Below are 18,024 nucleotides of genomic sequence, written 5' to 3'. Positions count from 1 at the left end.
AGTGGGTGCAGAAACTGAGGCGGGAGAAGGGTATGGTGATTGTGGACGACGAGGAGAGGGAGGTTTTTTTTGGTGATGGGGATGCTGCGGTGGATGCTTGCGTTTAGGCCTGGGGGTTGGCCCAGTGCCAAGGAGGTGTTCGAGACGGAGTGGATGAGGGAGTGGGCATTGCCGGAATATGAGAAGACAGTGAGATGAACAAAACCTTGGATCGAATCTCGGAATGCATCCGATCTGAGATCGGCGATGGGCCACAGGGGTGTGCCGAACTGCCGGCGCATGTGGAGCGGGTCTCCTGGGCAGCCAACAGCACCCCCTTGGCAGACTCGGCACTGCAGAACCTGCAGGATTTATAGTGCTGCAGGGCCCCCGGCCCCCTTGTGCCTCCCCTTTGTGCAACTGAACCATTGGTTTGACGTCATCAAACCCGAAGCTCAACAACAGCTCGTCGGCGCATTCGTTAGAGTGTAGTGGTTATATTCAGCATCTTACACTGTCGTTGATAACTAGAGGATCCCTCTCACTAACTAACCTTCCATTGGGATCGGCAAAGATTCTCATCGGGTGGTTTCACTCCCGGTGATTCTGTCGAGTCCTCGGGGTCTGGGACAAAAAGAGAAGTTGACGACGCGGGATTCAACGCGTGAAGACCAAAACATCGCAGACCAAACAACATGGCACAATACGGCGGCGAAGCCGCGAATTATTATAACCAGCAAGGTCCTCCTCCGCCCAACACGTACCAGATGCAGCCTCCTCCGCCCCCGCAACAACAGTATGGCTACAACAATGGTCCACCAAACGGCAACTACGCGCCCCCCTCGTATCCTCCTCCACAGTCGGACCCTAAGGGTGCCCCGCCGTCGTACGATGAAGTCTTCGTCATCCAGAAGCCGAAATGGAACGACTTGTGGGCTGGTATCCTCTTCCTGGCTACCTGCGCCGGGTTTGTTGTTGTGTCGGCCATCTCAATCCAGGGATACGGTAAGCATCACTCAGCTCTTTCGCCCTACTACCGAACCCCGACTAACAACTATACCCCCTAGCCGCGACCCGCCGTGAAAACTCGGGTGGCCTCAATGGGCAGCTCAATACCTTCGGCCTGACCACCCACACCATCTACCTCTTCCTTTGGGTACTGGTCGCCGCCATCGTCCTCAGTTACGCCTACATGTGGCTGGCGCGCAAGTTCACTAAACAGTTCGTTTGGCTGACGGGCATCCTCAACATCGTCTTCGGCTTCGTGACGGCCATCTACATGCTCAGCCGGCGGTACTACTCGGGTGGCATCGTATTCCTGTTATTCTCCATCTTTATGGTGGTCGCCTTCCTTAGCTGGCGTAAGCGCATCCCCTTCAGCGTGCTGATGCTGCAGATCGCCATGGATGTAGCCAAGCGCCACGGCCACGTCTACCTGGTCAGCGCCATCGGCGGCCTGCTGGGTGCCGCGTTCGCAGCCTGGTACTCGGTAACCCTCGTCAGCGTGTACGTCAAGTACGAGCCGAGCGCCAACAACCCGGCCTGCCGCCAGGGCGCCGGCGGGTGCGGCTCCGGCAAGGTGGTTGGGCTGATCGTCTTCATCACCTTCGCGGCGTACTGGATCTCCGAGTGGCTCAAGAACACGATCCACACCACCATCGCGGGGGTGTACGGGTCGTGGTACTTCAACTCGCGCAACTACCCGACCAAGGTGACACGCGGCGCCCTGCGGCGGTCGCTGACGTACAGCTTCGGGAGCATCAGCCTGGGCAGCCTGGTAGTGGCCATCATCAACTTTTTGCGGCAGCTGGCGTCCGTCGCCCAGTCGCAGGCCGCGTCGCAGGGTGACATCCTGGCCAGCATCCTGTACTGCGTCGTCGGCTGTCTGATCGGCATCCTCGACTGGGCCGTCCAATTCCTCAACCGCTACGCTTTTGCGCACATCGCCCTCTACGGCAAAGCATACATCCCCGCGGCCAAGGACACCTGGAAGTAAGTTGCACCCCCCTTGCCACCTACCACCCCCTAACCCAAACACAACCTCCCACACACATACTAACACCCACGCCCCCCCCAACAGGATGATCAAAGACCGGGGCATCGACGCGCTGATCAACGAGTGCCTGATCGGGCCCGTGCTGGGGATGGGGGCGACCTTTGTCGGGTACGCGTGCGCGCTGCTGGCGTACGTGTACATGGTGTTCACGGCGCCGGCCTACAACTCGGGCGGCGGCTTCACGCCCGTCGTCGTGGCCTTTGCTTTCCTCATCGGCCTGCAGATCTGCAACGTCTTCACCACCCCGATCAGCAGCGGCATCGACACCATCTTCGTCGCCTCCGCCTGGGACCCCGAGGTCATGATCCGCGACCACCCGGATCTGTATCACCGCATGGTCCAGGTCTATCCGCATGTCCAGCAGGCCATCCATGCGTGAGTGTGTGAATGGGTTGGCGGGGTTGGGTTTGGTAGGGACTCGCTTGAGGTGGGGGGGGGGGGGGGGGGGGGTTAATCTATGGAGTCCAAGAGTGGTTGGAGTAATACGTAGAACTTGAAGAAATTCCTAGCAATAACTAATAGAATACAGCGCCGTCCAGTGCCCAAACTCAAAACCGCAATGTGTGCTGGGGCTAGGAAGCAGAGTCAACAGGCTCAACGTTCACCTGCTCCCATGAAGTATCGTCTCTCGCACCCGTTTTATCCATAGGAACATAAACAGGGACACTCTCTCGCTTGCCCGCCGTCGTAGACTCCGGGCGTAGTTTCGTGCCACGACGTGAACTCTCGTCACGCTCTGGCTTCGACGACCTAGTAAAGAACCTGCCGAGAAAGCTGGACGGACTAGCCTTAGACTCCCGCTGTTTCGCTCTGTTCTTCCTTCTCCGCCTTCCGCTTCTTCGGCTCCTCGTCTGGATGCTCCTTCACATCCCCCTCTAGGATGGGATCATGGGCCACTGTTGCAGAAGATGGCACAGAGACCATCCCTTCTGACAGGTTCCCTAACGGGAGCCCGTTCTCCGCTTTGGGATCGGCCAAAGCCACCGGGTCCACTGTCACAGTCTCAGGAGCGGCATCCACCGTCCGCTCCTCCTGTTGCTGATCGAACGGCAGCTTCAACCCCTCCAGTAATCTCCGCACCACCTCCAGCAAATCCGACCCGGGTCTGAGGGAAATACTCGCGCAGTAACTCGCCGTCTTAATGGCCATCAGCTCCCACAGTGACTTGCACGACTGGAAGTTGCGTTCCAGAAGCACGTGGACGGCGGCGGTCCAAACGCCCCGGTCACTAAGGCCCTGCCATTCCTCCTTGAAAGACCGCAGCTCGTCGGCGGTATCCTTCCCGAGAAAAGTCTCGGCAAGCACCCAGCTGCCAAAGTCGACGGCGCCGTCGTACTGTTGGAAGTTGAGAAACGAGGAGACGAAATAGCGCTTGGGAGGCCCACTCTGGTTTCCGGGGCCGGGGGTCGAACTAGGTTGCCATCCGCGAAGGCTGGTGGTAGGGGGTGCGTTTCGAGAGAGGGAGCTTGTTGGATAGTCACTCGCCGTCGGGGAAGGCGGAGCACGAGGCGGAGCCGAAAGCTCTCCCGACCCGCGCGATCTTGCCTCTCCTAACACGTTGGGCGGCATACCGAATGGAGGGGGTGGTGCTCGGCGTGAAGCCCTCCTGTCGTCTGGGCTTCTCTCCGACTCGATGGCACATCTGACCTGAGCTTCGGAGTCTGGACTTGGGCATTGTGCAGAGCTCCCAGCAGGAGTAGCAATAACGGGCTTCGTCGTACATGTAACTTTGGGATCGACGTCGCTTCTCCTTGACGAACCACTTCTCCTTGACGGACGACTTTCCTCGGAGGAATCGAAGCGGTGCTGCAGTCGCTCCAAGAACAATTTTTCTTTTTCATCGCCCCGCGACCGGAGTCGGGGTTCCTTGCTCGTAGAAGAACCATCTGGCTCGGCTCTCCGTTCTCCTCCATCGCGTGCATCCCGGTGTAATTTCTTCATGAGCGCTCCGCTGGGGCGGGACTGCTTGTGTACGGGAGGCGGCATGGAGGAAATATTCCTTGGACGGCCATGGTTACGTGGTGCTGACCCAACAGCATCCACAGCAAGGTTGTGCGGGCCCGAGGCGGAGGCGGCCGAGTCCGCCGGCTGGAGGGTGGCAATGTGCTGTACGACCGGATGGGGCAGTAGAAGATCATCGCCCGGTGAGACCTTGACCTCCATGACCCCGTCCATAAAGGCATCGTTTCCTGTGGGCGTGTAGCACTCCTCGGCTAGGAAGAAGCTTGTCCACTTGGAGACGAGAGACCATTGGCAGGCGATCTCCTCCGCTTCTTTGCGCACCATGCTGGTCTCTTGCCAGGATCCCGCCAATGGCCGGTCCGGGCCCAGGTGGATGTGGCTTCGGCCACGCTCCAAGTCATCTAGCATTGCCCGCGCAGCTAGCTTGTGCAGCGTCGTGTCTCGCTTACCGAGGGCGATGACGGGGATGGTAAGTGTCTTGGTGTCGTGGTTGGCTTGGACCTCGACCCTGACGCTTTTGATGTCCTCGGTGTTCTTGAGGCAGTCGAGGTGAAAGTAGATGCGGCTGCGGTCGAATGGGTTGAGCGCCGAGGTGTCTGCGGGAGACCGCTTCGCGTCTGCCAGAGTCGAGCCTGTTCTCGGGGGTCAGTACACGGCTGCATCATGTCTGTGTTGGGTATTTACTTCTTATGTTTCCGGTTTGGTCTTGGATATTGAATGCCAGATGCAGAGGCCCAAGGTGGGCACTCATCAAAGCAGCCTTCGCCATGCTCACGACGCGATCTTCCCACCCCCCTTGACTTGCTTCCTGGACAACATCGGCATATCCACCACCGGCTTTGGCAATACCGTCGACCAAGGCGTGTGAGACTGCTCTGCCTATGCCAAGGGCGAAGAAGCGGACGCGGCCCTCGGTGAGACCTCGCGTCTTTTGGATGAAGTCCAGGGTTTGCCCCAAGCGCCAGGTCTGGCCGTCCGTCAGGACTATAACATCGGTCATCAATGCCTTTTCCCGGGCCGTAACAATAGCTTGCACAGCCGGTAGCAACTCAGTGCCGCCCATATTAGCCTTCATGTCTGTCTCCACCCAAGATAGCGCCGAGTTCAACGTCTCCTCTGTATAATCAACCGACCGCGGCTGCCAGGATGCGTATTTGGTACCAAAGCACCAAATATTAAACTTTCGTCCCTCTGGGATCCCTTTCAGGAAGAACTGCATCGCGGATCTGAGGGGCTTGATTTTGTCCTTCATGGAACCAGAACAATCCGCCAGAAAGAGTATCTCGGACCGTTGCATCGGAGGCGCGTTCCTTGCTAGGAACCCTGATGGGAGAGTGAGCATCAGGGTCTTGTGGTCTGGCATAGTCGGATGTTGCTCTAGCCAAGCCTGTGGGTTCTCTTCGTTGTCCCCGGACGTCGTCACGATGTCCAGTACGAAATCCTTGTCAAGGAATATGCGCCCGGACTCGAGTGTAACGGAAGCGGTCTCGACGTTACTGCCATCACCCTCACCGGCAAGGTCCGCAAAACTCTGAGCCGTGCGAGCTCCCCGCCGCCGGGTAACAGCAACGGCATGTGTAGTGCTGACGATGGAAGCTATCCTCTCGGACTCGACGATTTCGATTTCCAAGGCCAGCCCATGGGGTACGTTTGTTGTCGCGGCGTCATTGTATTCCTCCGGCACGTCTCCGTAACGTGGAGCAATGGACGTTGGTAGAGTCAAGGTGGCGGTATTTTTGGTATCCGAAAAGCGGTGCTTGAGCACAGTGATGTAGGTCAACTCCACCTTGACCTTGGTTCTCTCGGGAACGTTACCCAGAGTGGTGGTGAAGATTTCGGGCGTGTCCTGCTCCAGTAGACCAGCAGCAGTTTCATGGTGGCGGATGTGATGCCGGAATGCCTCGCGAGCTTCTTCCTTTGCCTTGACGGCGCCCTTGATGATTTTGTTCGTCCCTATTCTGCAGCTAAAGCCGGTGACGGTACAACCAGTCGCGAGTGGGAAAGTAAACGCGGCTTCCTTGATGGGGACGCCCGAGTCATTCCAGAAGAGCTGCGTGACGGTGACTTTCGCAGTGTCTTGCACGATGGATGCATCAGCTGTGACCGACAGTGGGGGGAGGACATTGCGGCCCTGTTCCTGCACAGCAAAGCGTGGGAGTTTGTTGCTCTTTGTGCCTCCTATCGGCCATGTCGCTGCGGCCGGTTGGCTGGAATGATCAACGGAAACTTGGTTTAAACCACCAAACCGGCCATAGCCGTGGCCCGCTGCTGAGAGCCCTTTGCGAAACGGCACTACGTCCAGGACATCTTGGCTCTCGCCGCCGGAGCTGAACATGCCATCATCCTGCAACTCTTCTGGCAGAGGCTCTTCGGGATCCCACACGATCCCAGCTGCAAAGATCCGGCCGAGTCCGTCCCGCTGGCGCGCCATCACCGTTTGCTATCGGTCTTGGTGTGGTTCTTCGGTCGAGTCGCTCTCAAGCTTGGTAGCAGGCCGGGGATGGGAAGAAAGCAAAGAGATGGGGAAGGAAAGGAGAGTCACGGGAGCCTCGCGGGATCAGCAATGGGTTGACTTTTAAACTCAAGAGGCAACAGTGGGTTGGGCACGAGGCTCTGCCGCCGATCAGCCCTGTTGAATGCATTGTTACCATTTTCGGACTCACCGAAGCTGCACCGCCGCATCCAGTCCTCCCCTGGTTTGTGCGACGCTTTTCATAGGGGTCCCGGTTCAAAAGCTGAAAACCCCTACCTCGACAGCCCAGCAACCGTTTAATATAGAAGTAAAAGCAATACTCAAGAGTTATCTGTGAAGACTGTCCCTGCCAAGATGTTTTTTTCGTTAAAAAATGCACCGATTTGTCGTTGGGTTGGAAAGTTTGGCAACGACGCCGGTCTTGAAGTCACGCGCTAACGAACAAACCAGGGGGAGGACGGGACTGTGCAGTCGTCGGGAACCAATCATCAAGTCGTCGCACAAGACTCGGGGGCTGTGCAGGTGGGCGAGAGATTCCAAGCCCACTCATTCCCTTTTGGTAAGACGGCCATGATACAGAAGTCCATCCCCACGGAGGCCGAGTCTCTTTTTGCTTCCACTCATTTTCGCACCCCTGGCCGAACTATTGAATCCAACCGCCAGCTCAACTCGAAATCATCGCGGGCTGTATACCTGGTACCTAAATAGGATTATCATGGCCTCTCCAATCTCATTCGGCGATGCTGCCGCCATGGCCAAGATCGCCTGGCGCGTCGCCCAAGCCTTCACACAGGGATACAAGTCTTCCCCAGCTGAATTTCGAGAAGTTGAAAACCAGCTTTATTCACTTAGCGCAGCCTTGACAGCTTTCAAAGATGTCTGTGGCCCCGATCTCGCCGCCGTGACCATTGACCCAGCAAAGCTGCCTGCTAGATTCCAGACACAGGAACAGGACGGGGTGCACAGCGTGGCGAGGATACTTGACAGCTGCCATGAAACCCTAAAACACCTCGAAAAGATTGTCGAAAACTACGGCGTCGTTGTCACCACCAAGGACCCGGCAAAGTCGTGGCTTCGGCGTTGGAGCACCGAAATGACCAAGAACTATAAGAAGATTGCCTGGACTACCGAGGCCGGTGACCTGGCAGCGCTTCGCAGTCAGTTGATGATTCACACAAATAGTTTGGACCTAGTCTTGGGCATTATTATCAGGTAAGGGCCCCCAAACCCGCACTCACGCAGTGGTATTTCTCATTGTAGAAAAATGAATACCCGCTAATAAGTCTAGCTCGCGGACAACGAGGATCGAAGACAGCCTCAAGAACAATTCTGCCATGCTCCAGGAAATATATTCTTGGTGGTCAAACAATCTCAAGGATTCCATAGCTGCGCAGATCCAGAAAGACCACCTTCCCCTCGGACTGCAAGGCGAGTCTAAGCTGTTGTCCTTCGAGGTTCATGTCACCTCAAATGGGGTTTCCCAAATCCTGTGTCCCCAGGCCACCCTGCACGACGACTGGAAGGAAACAGGAGCAGTTCAGCTGTTTGTGTGCAGATGTGGCCAAACCGTGATGCCTGGGGGACAGCCTACCCGTAGCCATCCGAGAGTTGAGAAGATTGCATGTGAGCGCTTGAACTCGTTAAATTCAGGATGAGCTTAGCGTGCTGATTCTTAATAGTGTCACCTCTCTCATTCCCATTTCGACAGGCTGGGGACGCACGATCCTGGACGCTCTTCAAAGCCCTGGACATGTCGACCAACCAGATGGTGTCCATAACCATCAAGAATGTCGCGGCTCCAGGTAATGGCAACTGGGCACTCTGTGATGTTTCAGGTGTTAACAGTCTGCTAGATATCACCGAGTTCGAAGAGACCTTCATTCAGCCGCTCGCAGAAGCAAGAGCAAACGCCATGTTGCGGCAGGGCATCAGTAACCAGCTCGCACACTTGTCACCGGACGCCACCCACGTTCGGGCTTTGAATCTTCAGAGGTTCGTTCTGCTTGACCATAAATCGGTCGTCAGTAATCTAATGTCAGTATCCTTGTTAGTGACTTGAACGACTGCCACAAGCTGATCGACTCGGTGGCTTTCCGTGTTGGCCACCGAAAATTATCAAAACCGAGCGTGGATGGACTTAGCCTTTTGAATTACCGGGAGCTGGGCCAACAGACAGGCCGTTCTTTGACGAATGACTTGGACCATGCCGAGCTATCCATCTACTACGGTGGTGAGAAAACGGACGAATCGACGGACATCACAAAGAGCATTGTCCATTGTAAGCCCTGCTTTTATCTTGGCTCCCGCTTGGCATTAGTTTGGGACACGCCACTGATTGTGCGTGCCTAGTGACCCACGCCACAACATTCAAGGTTGAAGAAGGCAATACCTGTGTGGTGATCGAGGAGGTCGAGTGCCTCGGGTATAGCCAAGACCAGCGAGTCAGTCGCCTCGAGAAAGCCGATGTTGCGTTTCATATGCTATCCCTGGAAGGTTAGGTCTCTCCTCCGCATGAGATACAAGATACTGACCCAACAATAGCCGCAAAGAAGCTCCGCGAGAAACTCGAAGATATGCGGGTGGAACTTTTGGTTACAAGCCTGCAGTACCCGCGGCCGGACGATGTTGTCGTACTGCACCTGTCAGTGACTGGCGACCAGGGACACGAGTAGAGATAAAAATTTGCTAATCTATCCTCAGTCAAGCAACTGAGGTTCAATGCGAGGTCGCCATTATCTCGGACGCCGAGCTACTGATAACCCGGAACTCTCGAGACGAACATCGGCTCATTGTGACAAGTCGCAATCGCTGCACCGTTCTGAGCCAAGTTTGTAAGTGGCATCGCCTCCAAAAAGTGAACTCTAGCGGGTATGTACATACAGCAATAGTTTCCGAGACTAATCATCGTTCAAGTGCCCGATTCGTTCTTCGCTTCCTCGTCTTTCGCGCCGAGCTTTGTCGCGCCCACTTGGCTTATCCAACTCGAAGGGAATGGAAAACGAAAGGTGTATCATTACCCTGACGGGTTCCGGTTTCTGAGCTTTCGTAACACCAACGGTGAGTTTGTGCAGTGTCCATGGCGCATTTACTAGTGCCACTGCGGGTTTGCTAACCAATATCTGAACCTAGCGGAGAAGATGTTTGAGTTGGGTCGAACTGCGGTTCTACAAGGCGCTGGGTCGGAGAAGACTTTGCCGCTAAGGTAGATTCCATGGAATGAAGGTTGACGACCAACCATTGAGAAGTCAGGACGCGAATTATAGGAAGGGTTTCATATAGAGCTTAGCCTGGGCCTATGGCGCGTACCCCTGATAGTGGTAACAAGAAGAAATTGTACCTACCGATGGTTCTAACTACCTAGGTAGATATGTGATGCAGCAAACTAGGCCCAAACAGTCATTGTATCTCACAAGATGCACCCTTCCTGCCGTTAATTGTAATTTAGACGGTGAGGCTATATCACTTTACTAAGATCAGATATTAAACGGAAGGCTGGACCAAAAGGAAAAGCTTACCAAAGCAACAACTAAAAGAATACAAAACATCTAGTTAAAACAAAGCCATCCGCCAGGTATAAACCACAAACCACACCAACACCGATAGAGCCCTACAACTATCTAATAGTAGTACATGCAAACGCACCCCACCCAACCCTTCCATAGGTAGGTACTAAACCCCATATTCAAACATCGACCACCACAACCCCCCGTACCAACCCCGTCCCGCGCCAACCCCTTAATTCCGCGAACTACTCGCCACGGTCCGCCCCGCCATCCGCCTCCCCTTTCCCCGGCCGTGCTCCTCCGCGGCCGCAACTGCCGTCTGCCTCACCCGGTCGGCCTTCTTCCGCTCCAGCGCCTCGCGCCGCCTTTCCTTCCACTCCACGTACTGGTCGCGCCGGCGCTGCAGCTCCTCCCGGTGCTGCTGCAACTCCAGCCGCAGTTTCTGGTGCTCTTTCTTCAGACCTTTCTCCTCCTCCTGGAAGCCGGCCCAGACCTCGCGATCCTTCCGCGTCGCGGCCTTCTTGGCCTGCTTCCGCCTCTGAAGCTCGCACGCCATCCGCTCCCGGAGCCGGCCGTGCTCGTGCTTCACGTCCTTCAGCCGCTCCTGCCGCTCCCACACGGGGTGCTGCTGCACCTGCACCCGCAGTCGCAGGTACTCTTGCTCCAGCTTCTGCTCCTCCTCCTGCAGCTGGTCCCAGACATCGCGATCCTTCCGCGTCGGGGCCTTCTTGCCCCGCTTCCGTTTCACAACCTCGTGCTCCTTGCGCTCCCGGAGCCGGACCAGCTCCTGCCGCAGGTCATTCACGCGCTCCACCCGCTCCCGCTGCAGCTGTCGCGCTTCCTGTAGCTCGCGCTGGCGCTCCCGCTGTCGTTGTCGCTCTCGCTCGTTCTCTTCCTTCTCCTTCTCCAAGCGGGCCCTTGCCAGGCGCGCCTGCAGCCGGATCTCGGCGATATCGTCCGGGGTGGGGTGGGCGGGGAGGGCGTCGCCATCGGCGGCGGTGGCGGTGGCGGCGTGTTTTTGATGCCTGCGGGCGGCGGCCTCCTCGAGGCAGCGCTGCTTGGCCAGCTCGGCCTCGGCGACGAGGTTGCGCTGAGGTATGGCGTAGCCTTTGGGCGGCTTGTGCGTGGAGTACATCACGGCTCGCACGTCGAACGCCCGGGTCGCGTGCAGCCGGGATGCTTTGAGCTTGGCCACCTCCAACATGGTCATCCTGGGCGCCAGCCCGTTCACGTACAGGTCGAACTGTTCCTGCTTCTTGAGTGCGAAGAAGCATGGGCGGTAGTAGCTCATGTTGAAACCCTCGCTGTCCTTGCCCTGCTTGCTGGCGTGGGGGATGATCTTTTTGACCGACTTCCCTGAGTGCTTCCAGGTGCCGGGCTTGGCGGCTTTGGAGGCGCCGCTCATGGCTCGGGTCCAGACGGTCTTCTTGACAACATGTTGTTCCGTTTCTGTAGTGTGATATTAGCAACTGCTGGTAAAAGTTGAATGGGAGTGGTCAACGGCGTACGAACTACTTGGACCGGTTTGCCGCCGGGCCCTGGTACCACTTTCTTGGTGGTTTTCGTGGTCGCGGTTTGCGAGTGCTGCGCTGTACTCTGCGGCCGCTTTCTACCCGGTCTCTGCACTGGAGCTACAGCCGATCTACCATTTTTCCTAAACGTATTCATATTGGGTGGGTATCTTAGTAGCGTGACCGCAAGAGACGATGATCTAAAGGTGAGACGAGGCCCGGCTCAAGCCTGATGGAATCAGAGAGAACTCAGAGGAGCCAGGGATTTGAATATGTGGCCGTGATGGTTGCTACATTTAAACTCCATTTGGGAATCACCACTGCAACGCGGATGCGCGGCGAGAATGGGGGCGGAAGAGAAGCAAGAGTGTTTGTGCCAAGTGGGCTCTGACAAGGCATTAGTTTCAACGGGGCCTTGGGCTGCTATGTGGATGGTCACGGTCTGATCTTCTGTGCTGCTCGAATTGACTGAATTCCCGTTTGAACGGTAAGAAGGGGTTGAAATACCGGGGCCGGACCCCGTGAGCGGCCGGCTTGGCGGCCGGGAATTGTGGGACTGCGGTTTGGCACCCGGCCCCGACGCCCGACGACCGGGCCGGCTTTCGTTTCGAGATCGGCCCAGAGTTGCTGACCTGCCAAGCCATTCGTGGAACTAGATAAAAAGCACACCTATACCATTACGTCGCTTTTCAACCTTGGTCCAAACTGTTGTTTGCACAAAAACGACAGACAAGATGGAAACATCATGAGGGTTAGGGTCGACGAAACCCGGCTTGCACCAAAGTTTAACTATGTAATCTGCTCTTGGTACCTGGGTTGGCAAGAAAGCTGTTCATGTCCTGTACAAATAAACCTACGGAAAGAATTAGTTTGTCATCTCTCAAATTAGTTGTTCCGCCGGGCGAGGAGGGGCGGCGGATCAATTCTTTGTCGAATCATCTGTCTTATTCTCTCCGATGAAAGAGTTCTCCAACTTATGATGCTGCTCGACCATACCCTTTGCCAAGGTGTGTGGAAGTTTGTCCAAGCATGGGCGGGATAGCGGTGGACGCTGATATGAAAGATCGTGCGATGCACATTGCCACAACGCTGTGGGGTTTCGTCTACATTGATCGGACTTGGATAACACGAGATGCTAACAATCTGAGACATTCCTGAAGACAAACCGCAAAACATCCAGCAAGCCTCGTCGTAGCCTAAGTTACACAGATTGGCAGTAGTAGAGAACCAAAATGTCAAAACTCTCAACTACACACCACCACAACTGCCACCCACCCCCCACACATTCAATCAACCCTGCGCCGACAGGTTCCCCATCCTGATGCTCTCCCCAGCGACCGACGTCGAGTCCTTCCCAGCCTGACCGCGGCCCTGCGCGTCATCGACCCACTTAACAGTCCTTCCAGCATCCCTCTCCCGCACCAGCCTCTTCTTACGCTCACGCTCGCGGTAGAACAAGAACCCCAGGCCCACGATCAGCGCAAACCCAACCACACTCCCCACCACAGCGCCAGCAATCGCCCCGGCCGACAACCCACCGCCACCACCACCACCCCCCTCAACACTCTCACTATCATCCTCATCCCCATCCACCAAAGGCGGCCCGTCCTCCCCATGGCCCGGCAGCCCCGTCGGCGCCCCGGTGGCCGTCGGAGCGGGCACGTCGATCGGGTCGGAGGCGTTGAAGCAGGGCACGTCGGCCGGGTTGAAGGCGGCGGCGGGGACGAGGACGACGTCGGCGCAGGCGTAGAAGGTCTGGTTCTCGGGCCGGTCGAAGTCGGCCGTGTAGCGCATCTGGATGGTGGCGGGGGTGCCCGCTGCCGCGCCCGCGAGCGGCGAGGAGGAGGAGGAGGAGGAGTCGATCGATACGCACGTGTGCCCCGGGTCGAGCTCCGGGATGGGGGTCGTGGTGAGCGGGGTGAAGTCGGATTGGGATTGGGGGTCTGGATGGAGAGGGGGTGGGGTTGTTAGGTGTTGGTTGTACGGTTGGTGGTTGGTGGTGGTGGTGGTGGTGGTGGGGGACATAGGGAGGGGGGGGGATGTGTGAGGATGGTTTTGAAGTTTAATGGGAGTGTGTAGAAGTTGATATGGTTTTGGAGGGAAACTTTACCGTTGCTGAAAGAGATGCTCAACTGCGTGTTGTAGGAATCGTCTTGGGCGGTAAACGCAATCTTACCACCGCCTTCGTGAATACCGTCAGTGGCCATGTGATAAGTCTATCGGGTAAAGAGACCTTACTCAGGGGAAACTCTGTTCTGTTGCCGACGCCAGTAACAGAGCCACACGGCGCCGTGTTGTCCGTTTGTTCGGACCAGGCACGGTCGGGCGGCCAAAAGAAGGCGGCAGGGCCCATGTTGTCGGATGCGCCCATTACATTAGTCGCCAGCGCGAGAATGAGCACTGGCCGAAGAGGCGCCATGGTGAAGGACGCTGTTCCGAAATCTGGATGTTGGACACACAAAGTTCGGGCAGAGGACCGGTTTCAGAATAAATTTGAAATTTGGACGGGGTCGAAGAGGGAGAGAGGAGGAGGGAGGACGGGCGGGGTGCCAACATACATTGGTCCTTATTGAGCGAGTACTACCTTGGTAGGTTCAAGGTCAGGATGGCTGACTGCGTACCAAAAGTACCTACCGAGGAGCATGGGGGTGGGTAGCATTGCCGACGGTCATTCATGTTCTGTGGTCCCCGTCCCCTCCATCGGAGTTGGGACGCCTGCGGGGTGAAGCCAAGAGGAGGTAGGTACCTAGGTAGGTGACACAGAGAATTCCCAGAATTGCTTACCCCGCCGAAGAAACCCAATTCTTCTCATCCATCTCAGCTCCCAAGTGGCCGCCCAACCGGCGCTATTTACCGGCTTATCGCCCGTGGAAAAAGGCCAAGGCTGCAGGATCTGTGCCAGTGCTAACCGGAATCAATACGCCAGCTTTGCTTGGTGGCCTGACTTTGAGCATCGAATGGCACCTTCCCGTCTCCCCGCTCATCCTCGCAGGTTTTTTCGAGTGGTCCTCCGCTCCTCGAGCTGCTTGGATTGGACCGCTGTTGCTCAGATGATCAGATAAGTTGGCTTGGCGCAGCAGTTCCGCTTTTGATTAGATCTGATCTGGAACTGTAATTGGATAGTTTAAGGAGCAAGACCGGGATCATCAACCGGGGGGCTTCACCCCCTGCTCCTGCAAACGACAGAAAACAACGACCGGCTTTTGTGCAGCCGACATCGCACGCACTGTTTTCCGGAAGCGCCCGGCTCATTACGGAGTTCAGTCCTATTTCAGTTCTCCAGGCTGGGATTGACCATTTCCTGGCATTCGATCCCCTTGCGTCTTTCCATAATTGCTGCGTACCTATCATGCATGCATGCATGATAGGTACATTAGGTACACATGCCCCCCTCCTCCGGGTTTTCCCTCCAATGCTCCTTTCTCTGGTTTCCTTCCTGTTTTGACTGTTCTGACTGCTCTGGCTACCTATTCTAGCTTACCTTCCGGGCCCTCCTTTCACACCCTCAAACCCCTCGTGACATCCATTGAAGATGCAAAACTCTCTATTCCTATCGTTGCTTGGCCTTTTGGCAGTTTCCGTTGCCAATGCTACCTTCCTGGACAACACACCAGACTACGCCCTGATTCTGAGCCGTCAGGCTCCTGGCACGCCACAGTTCGAATGCCACTCCAACTGCGGTAAGATCCGGTGCCTTACTCCTTTCCTCTCACCAACGACTGCTGACATCTACCCGTCCAGGTAACGCCCTCGCTGGTGGCCGCGACCCGGCCCATTGCGACAACGCGACCTGGACCGGCTATTACGAAGCCTGCCTCGGCTGCGCTCTGGACTTTGACATCTGGCGCATCTACGGCAACGGCGTGAGCAGCGCCGCTTCGGCCTGCGGCCTGAGCGCGACCCCGTCCCCGTCCGGCGACGACGGGCCGGCTCCGTCGTCCACGCCCGCGACCGGGTCCAGCGAGGCTTCTGCTCCGACAACCGCTTCCGCTGACGTTTCCGAGACCCCGTCGGAGACTGCTTCGGACACCGGGTCCCCGGACGGGCCGGCCGTCACCGCGCCGCCGAGTGCTACCGACTCCGAGACGGTCGGCTCTACCCCGTCTACGACAACTGTAGGTGAAGCTTGACTGCTTGATCGCTTGATAGGTTGCTTACCTCGCGTTTAGTCTGTGTCGACTGCTGCTGCCCCGAGGCCTGTAGTCTCCAGCCTTGGCTCGATGTCGTGTGTTGGGGTGTTGGTGGCCGTCTTTGCGGGTCTTATGGGGCCGTTGTGACGTTGTCTAGGGCTGGGGGACCGGTACTCATTGCTAGAATCAGGAAGCTGAATGTATGGTAGACGGCCTGAGCACCAAGCTACCGGCTCAGTGAAGTGGTTGACCACGAGTTCCACGCACGGATGAGGCTATTTCTTCGAAACGCGCGGTGGAATTCACTCGACAGCTGGGGTGAAGGGAACTAGAAGTGACCCGGGGGTCTCCGCTATCTTATTACCCTGGACTACCCAGACTTGGAACTGCCCAATCTCAACGCCTTGTAGGAAGAGCGAGGTCAGTCTCGGTACCAAGGAATACCCGACATCGCTCCCACGGTGACACGTGACACATCAACGCAGCGTGGCTCATATCCCGACACATAACCAGCTCTGTAACCCGACGGCCTCACTCTGTCGCATCAAAGGTTAAGTTAGTGTGCTGAGTGTTCTGGGGGTACTAACCTACATCCTTGCAAAGCCCATGAGCCCTCTAGCTGGTGACTCAGAACCGAGGGGTAGCCGTTATGCAGACATACGCTCTAATCTCCAGGAACGATGCTGTAATTTCTATACCGAAATACCCGGATTGCTATAATAGGCTAATAGTAGTGTACTAGGGCTTCAAGGTTAAGCTAGTAGGGTACGTAGCTTCTTTGACGTTGCTTCCTTTACTTCATAAGAATTGCACTCTTTTTTGCCCAGCCCCTTGTTATCCTATTGTAGCTATGTTTGCCGCCGTTTACAAGTCTTTCATAGGTAGCGTTCGGGAATTATAGACAAGGCCTATTTCGATCTTGGGTACTTTAAAAAAAGTCTAACATTGCCAAGTATAAGCTATATTACTCCAACCAAAGCAACGTCAATACTGCTTCAAATCTGACTTCTGTTGCTCTCTAAGGGCCATTTGGCGAATTCGCGTGAAGCCTCCTGTCGGATCAAGTCAGGCAGGGGCATCTGGCTTTGATCTTAACTCGTGGCCAAGGGACGGGAAGCTTCGCCGCAGGCCTGGGATAGCATGTATATGTTTTTGGGGCTATAAATATACGGGAGCTTCATCATCCTCAGGGCTATCTCTAACCCAGCTCCCAGATCTCATCGCACAAACGCAAGGAGACTAAGGTAAGATACCTACCTATCATGGCTACATTCCGACCCATCCGAGTCCCCCCAGTGGGCCTGCCGACCGCGGCGGATATCCTCGCTGCGACCGCGCGCCTCTCCGCCCTTCCGAAACCAACCATGGCCGTTGAGAAACCTGACATACCATACATTTGCCCCGCGAACCTCCGTCCAGGGCCACTGCCAGAGGTGCGGGATCTTCTCCTCGCCGGGAAAAGGCACAACGCGGGGCCTGACTGTGGCAAAACCCCTATGCGTTTCGATGAGCACTACGACGCGAATTCGGGGGGCAGCCCATGCGGGTTGTTTCAGGAGGCTGAGAACATGCTCTTTGTTCAACAATCAACAAATGTGCCTGTCCCAAAGATTTACGCAATGTTCCACGACAAGAAAACGGGAATCGACTTCGTCATCCAAGAATTTGTCCCAGGACACAAGTTAGGGGATGTATGGGAGTATCTCGATCTGGCCCAAAAAGGCGCTATCGCCTTGCAGCTGCGCCGACATTTCGACGAATTACGCAGCATCCCCTCCCCCGGTTACTACGCTGGTATCTGGAAACAACGAGTGCCACACGACCACTTTACAGGGTACTACGCAGACCACTTCACTGGCGACCGCGCATCACATGATCCCATCCGGGACCAAGCTATCTTGGGGCCACACGAAACCGAAGAGGAGTGGACGAGGGCCATGGTGTTGTGCCTCGACTTTCACCAGCCGGCCCGATATGAGCTTCCAGTAAAAGACCGGTATTACCCGACCGTCTTTAAGGGGCATGAATCCGTCTTCACCCACGGTAACCTCCGCCCAGACAATCTTGTTCTCCGCGAAGACAAGACTGTTGTGATAGTCGATTGGTGGAACTCCGGTTGGTATCCGAGCTACTGGGAGTATTCCTGCGCCATGAAGTCGGCAGCTAACAAGGATTGGACAAAGTGGGTGCATGATATGGTGTTAGATGAGTATGCCCATGAAGAGGCTTTGATGACGCTCGGTGACATAGTGTACCGAGGCTGAGAAAGAAACCAATGTCACAGAGAGAAGGTGCCCAAAGCTCTCCTCCACACTAGCCCCATATCTCCCTTAGGTACCTAAGTAACTGTAAACAAGAAGGAAATTAGGTACAGAGCAAATAACGCCCCTCCTTTCGCGAACTAGAGGAA

At 56.1% G+C, this 18,024-nt stretch overlaps 7 protein-coding genes across 7 annotated transcripts; 4 read left to right on the top strand and 3 right to left on the bottom strand.

Annotated features, from left to right (window-relative positions):
• Positions 1–406: 406 nt before the first annotated feature.
• On the top strand, positions 407–2,459 carry B0H64DRAFT_391997 (plasma-membrane choline transporter-domain-containing protein). Its single transcript, XM_062803510.1, has 3 exons — positions 407–984; positions 1,047–1,971; positions 2,060–2,459. Exons 1-3 carry the CDS (start codon positions 675–677, stop codon positions 2,412–2,414), a joined length of 1,590 nt encoding a protein of 529 aa, XP_062660872.1. The 5' UTR covers positions 407–674; the 3' UTR covers positions 2,415–2,459.
• Positions 2,460–2,509: 50 nt separating this feature from the next.
• On the bottom strand, positions 2,510–6,795 carry B0H64DRAFT_339155 (von Willebrand factor type A domain-containing protein). Its single transcript, XM_062801195.1, has 3 exons — positions 6,661–6,795; positions 4,682–6,610; positions 2,510–4,629 (listed from the first exon to the last, which is right to left on the bottom strand). The coding sequence occupies exons 2-3, from the start codon at positions 6,426–6,428 to the stop codon at positions 2,825–2,827; spliced, it is 3,552 nt and encodes a 1,183-aa protein (XP_062660871.1). The 5' UTR covers positions 6,429–6,610; positions 6,661–6,795; the 3' UTR covers positions 2,510–2,824.
• Positions 6,796–7,036: 241 nt separating this feature from the next.
• On the top strand, positions 7,037–9,862 carry B0H64DRAFT_473482 (uncharacterized protein). The gene is made up of 10 exons (XM_062807999.1): positions 7,037–7,682; positions 7,759–8,093; positions 8,150–8,272; positions 8,324–8,462; positions 8,522–8,748; positions 8,820–8,963; positions 9,012–9,111; positions 9,171–9,301; positions 9,384–9,527; positions 9,600–9,862. Exons 1-10 carry the CDS (start codon positions 7,186–7,188, stop codon positions 9,674–9,676), a joined length of 1,917 nt encoding a protein of 638 aa, XP_062660870.1. The 5' UTR covers positions 7,037–7,185; the 3' UTR covers positions 9,677–9,862.
• Positions 9,863–10,205: 343 nt separating this feature from the next.
• On the bottom strand, positions 10,206–11,705 carry B0H64DRAFT_457449 (uncharacterized protein; the record flags this gene model as incomplete). The annotated part of the gene is made up of 2 exons (XM_062807376.1): positions 11,482–11,705; positions 10,206–11,422 (listed from the first exon to the last, which is right to left on the bottom strand). Exons 1-2 carry the CDS (start codon positions 11,639–11,641, stop codon positions 10,206–10,208), a joined length of 1,377 nt encoding a protein of 458 aa, XP_062660869.1. The 5' UTR covers positions 11,642–11,705.
• Positions 11,706–12,550: 845 nt separating this feature from the next.
• B0H64DRAFT_391991 (uncharacterized protein) lies at positions 12,551–14,193 on the bottom strand. The gene is made up of 3 exons (XM_062803509.1): positions 13,723–14,193; positions 13,595–13,666; positions 12,551–13,427 (listed from the first exon to the last, which is right to left on the bottom strand). The coding sequence occupies exons 1-3, from the start codon at positions 13,901–13,903 to the stop codon at positions 12,775–12,777; spliced, it is 906 nt and encodes a 301-aa protein (XP_062660868.1). The 5' UTR covers positions 13,904–14,193; the 3' UTR covers positions 12,551–12,774.
• A 588-nt stretch (positions 14,194–14,781) lies between these two features.
• On the top strand, positions 14,782–15,839 carry B0H64DRAFT_123173 (uncharacterized protein). The gene is made up of 3 exons (XM_062797992.1): positions 14,782–15,164; positions 15,226–15,599; positions 15,654–15,839. The coding sequence occupies exons 1-3, from the start codon at positions 15,017–15,019 to the stop codon at positions 15,759–15,761; spliced, it is 630 nt and encodes a 209-aa protein (XP_062660867.1). The 5' UTR covers positions 14,782–15,016; the 3' UTR covers positions 15,762–15,839.
• Positions 15,840–16,978: 1,139 nt separating this feature from the next.
• Positions 16,979–17,878, top strand: B0H64DRAFT_416481 (uncharacterized protein; the record flags this gene model as incomplete). The annotated part of the gene is made up of 1 exon (XM_062805171.1): positions 16,979–17,878. The coding sequence occupies one exon, from the start codon at positions 16,979–16,981 to the stop codon at positions 17,876–17,878; it is 900 nt and encodes a 299-aa protein (XP_062660866.1).
• Positions 17,879–18,024: the final 146 nt, after the last annotated feature.

The sequence above is a fragment of the Chaetomium fimeti genome (genome assembly GCF_033439085.1).
Source record: "Chaetomium fimeti strain CBS 168.71 chromosome Unknown B0H64scaffold_3, whole genome shotgun sequence".
NCBI classification, from domain to species: Eukaryota; Fungi; Ascomycota; class Sordariomycetes; order Sordariales; family Chaetomiaceae; genus Chaetomium; species Chaetomium fimeti.
Note: the sequence above shows the minus strand (reverse complement) of the source record. Positions and strands in the feature narration are given on the sequence as shown.

What these genes read in the sequence shown, in the direction of transcription:
- B0H64DRAFT_123173 (XM_062797992.1), top strand. Translation starts at nt 15,017, where the DNA reads ATGCAAAACTCTCTATTCCTATCGTTGCTTGGCCTTTTGGCAGTTTCC. An exon ending in CGAATGCCACTCCAACTGCG is followed by an intron (nt 15,165 to 15,225) that starts GTAAGATCCGGT and finishes CTACCCGTCCAG; the next exon opens with GTAACGCCCTCGCTGGTGGC. An exon ending in CTACCCCGTCTACGACAACT is followed by an intron (nt 15,600 to 15,653) that starts GTAGGTGAAGCT and finishes CCTCGCGTTTAG; the next exon opens with TCTGTGTCGACTGCTGCTGC.
- B0H64DRAFT_391997 (XM_062803510.1), top strand. Translation starts at nt 675, where the DNA reads ATGGCACAATACGGCGGCGAAGCCGCGAATTATTATAACCAGCAAGGT. An exon ending in CATCTCAATCCAGGGATACG is followed by an intron (nt 985 to 1,046) that starts GTAAGCATCACT and finishes TATACCCCCTAG; the next exon opens with CCGCGACCCGCCGTGAAAAC. An exon ending in GCGGCCAAGGACACCTGGAA is followed by an intron (nt 1,972 to 2,059) that starts GTAAGTTGCACC and finishes CCCCCCCAACAG; the next exon opens with GATGATCAAAGACCGGGGCA.
- B0H64DRAFT_339155 (XM_062801195.1), bottom strand. Translation starts at nt 6,428, where the DNA reads ATGGCGCGCCAGCGGGACGGACTCGGCCGGATCTTTGCAGCTGGGATC. An exon ending in CCAAACCGGAAACATAAGAA is followed by an intron (nt 4,630 to 4,681) that starts GTAAATACCCAA and finishes CCCCGAGAACAG; the next exon opens with GCTCGACTCTGGCAGACGCG.
- B0H64DRAFT_391991 (XM_062803509.1), bottom strand. Translation starts at nt 13,903, where the DNA reads ATGGCGCCTCTTCGGCCAGTGCTCATTCTCGCGCTGGCGACTAATGTA. An exon ending in CAGAACAGAGTTTCCCCTGA is followed by an intron (nt 13,667 to 13,722) that starts GTAAGGTCTCTT and finishes GTATTCACGAAG; the next exon opens with GCGGTGGTAAGATTGCGTTT. An exon ending in GAGCATCTCTTTCAGCAACG is followed by an intron (nt 13,428 to 13,594) that starts GTAAAGTTTCCC and finishes CTCTCCATCCAG; the next exon opens with ACCCCCAATCCCAATCCGAC.
- B0H64DRAFT_473482 (XM_062807999.1), top strand. Translation starts at nt 7,186, where the DNA reads ATGGCCTCTCCAATCTCATTCGGCGATGCTGCCGCCATGGCCAAGATC. An exon ending in CGGGCTTTGAATCTTCAGAG is followed by an intron (nt 8,463 to 8,521) that starts GTTCGTTCTGCT and finishes TATCCTTGTTAG; the next exon opens with TGACTTGAACGACTGCCACA. An exon ending in GAGCTTTCGTAACACCAACG is followed by an intron (nt 9,528 to 9,599) that starts GTGAGTTTGTGC and finishes ATCTGAACCTAG; the next exon opens with CGGAGAAGATGTTTGAGTTG.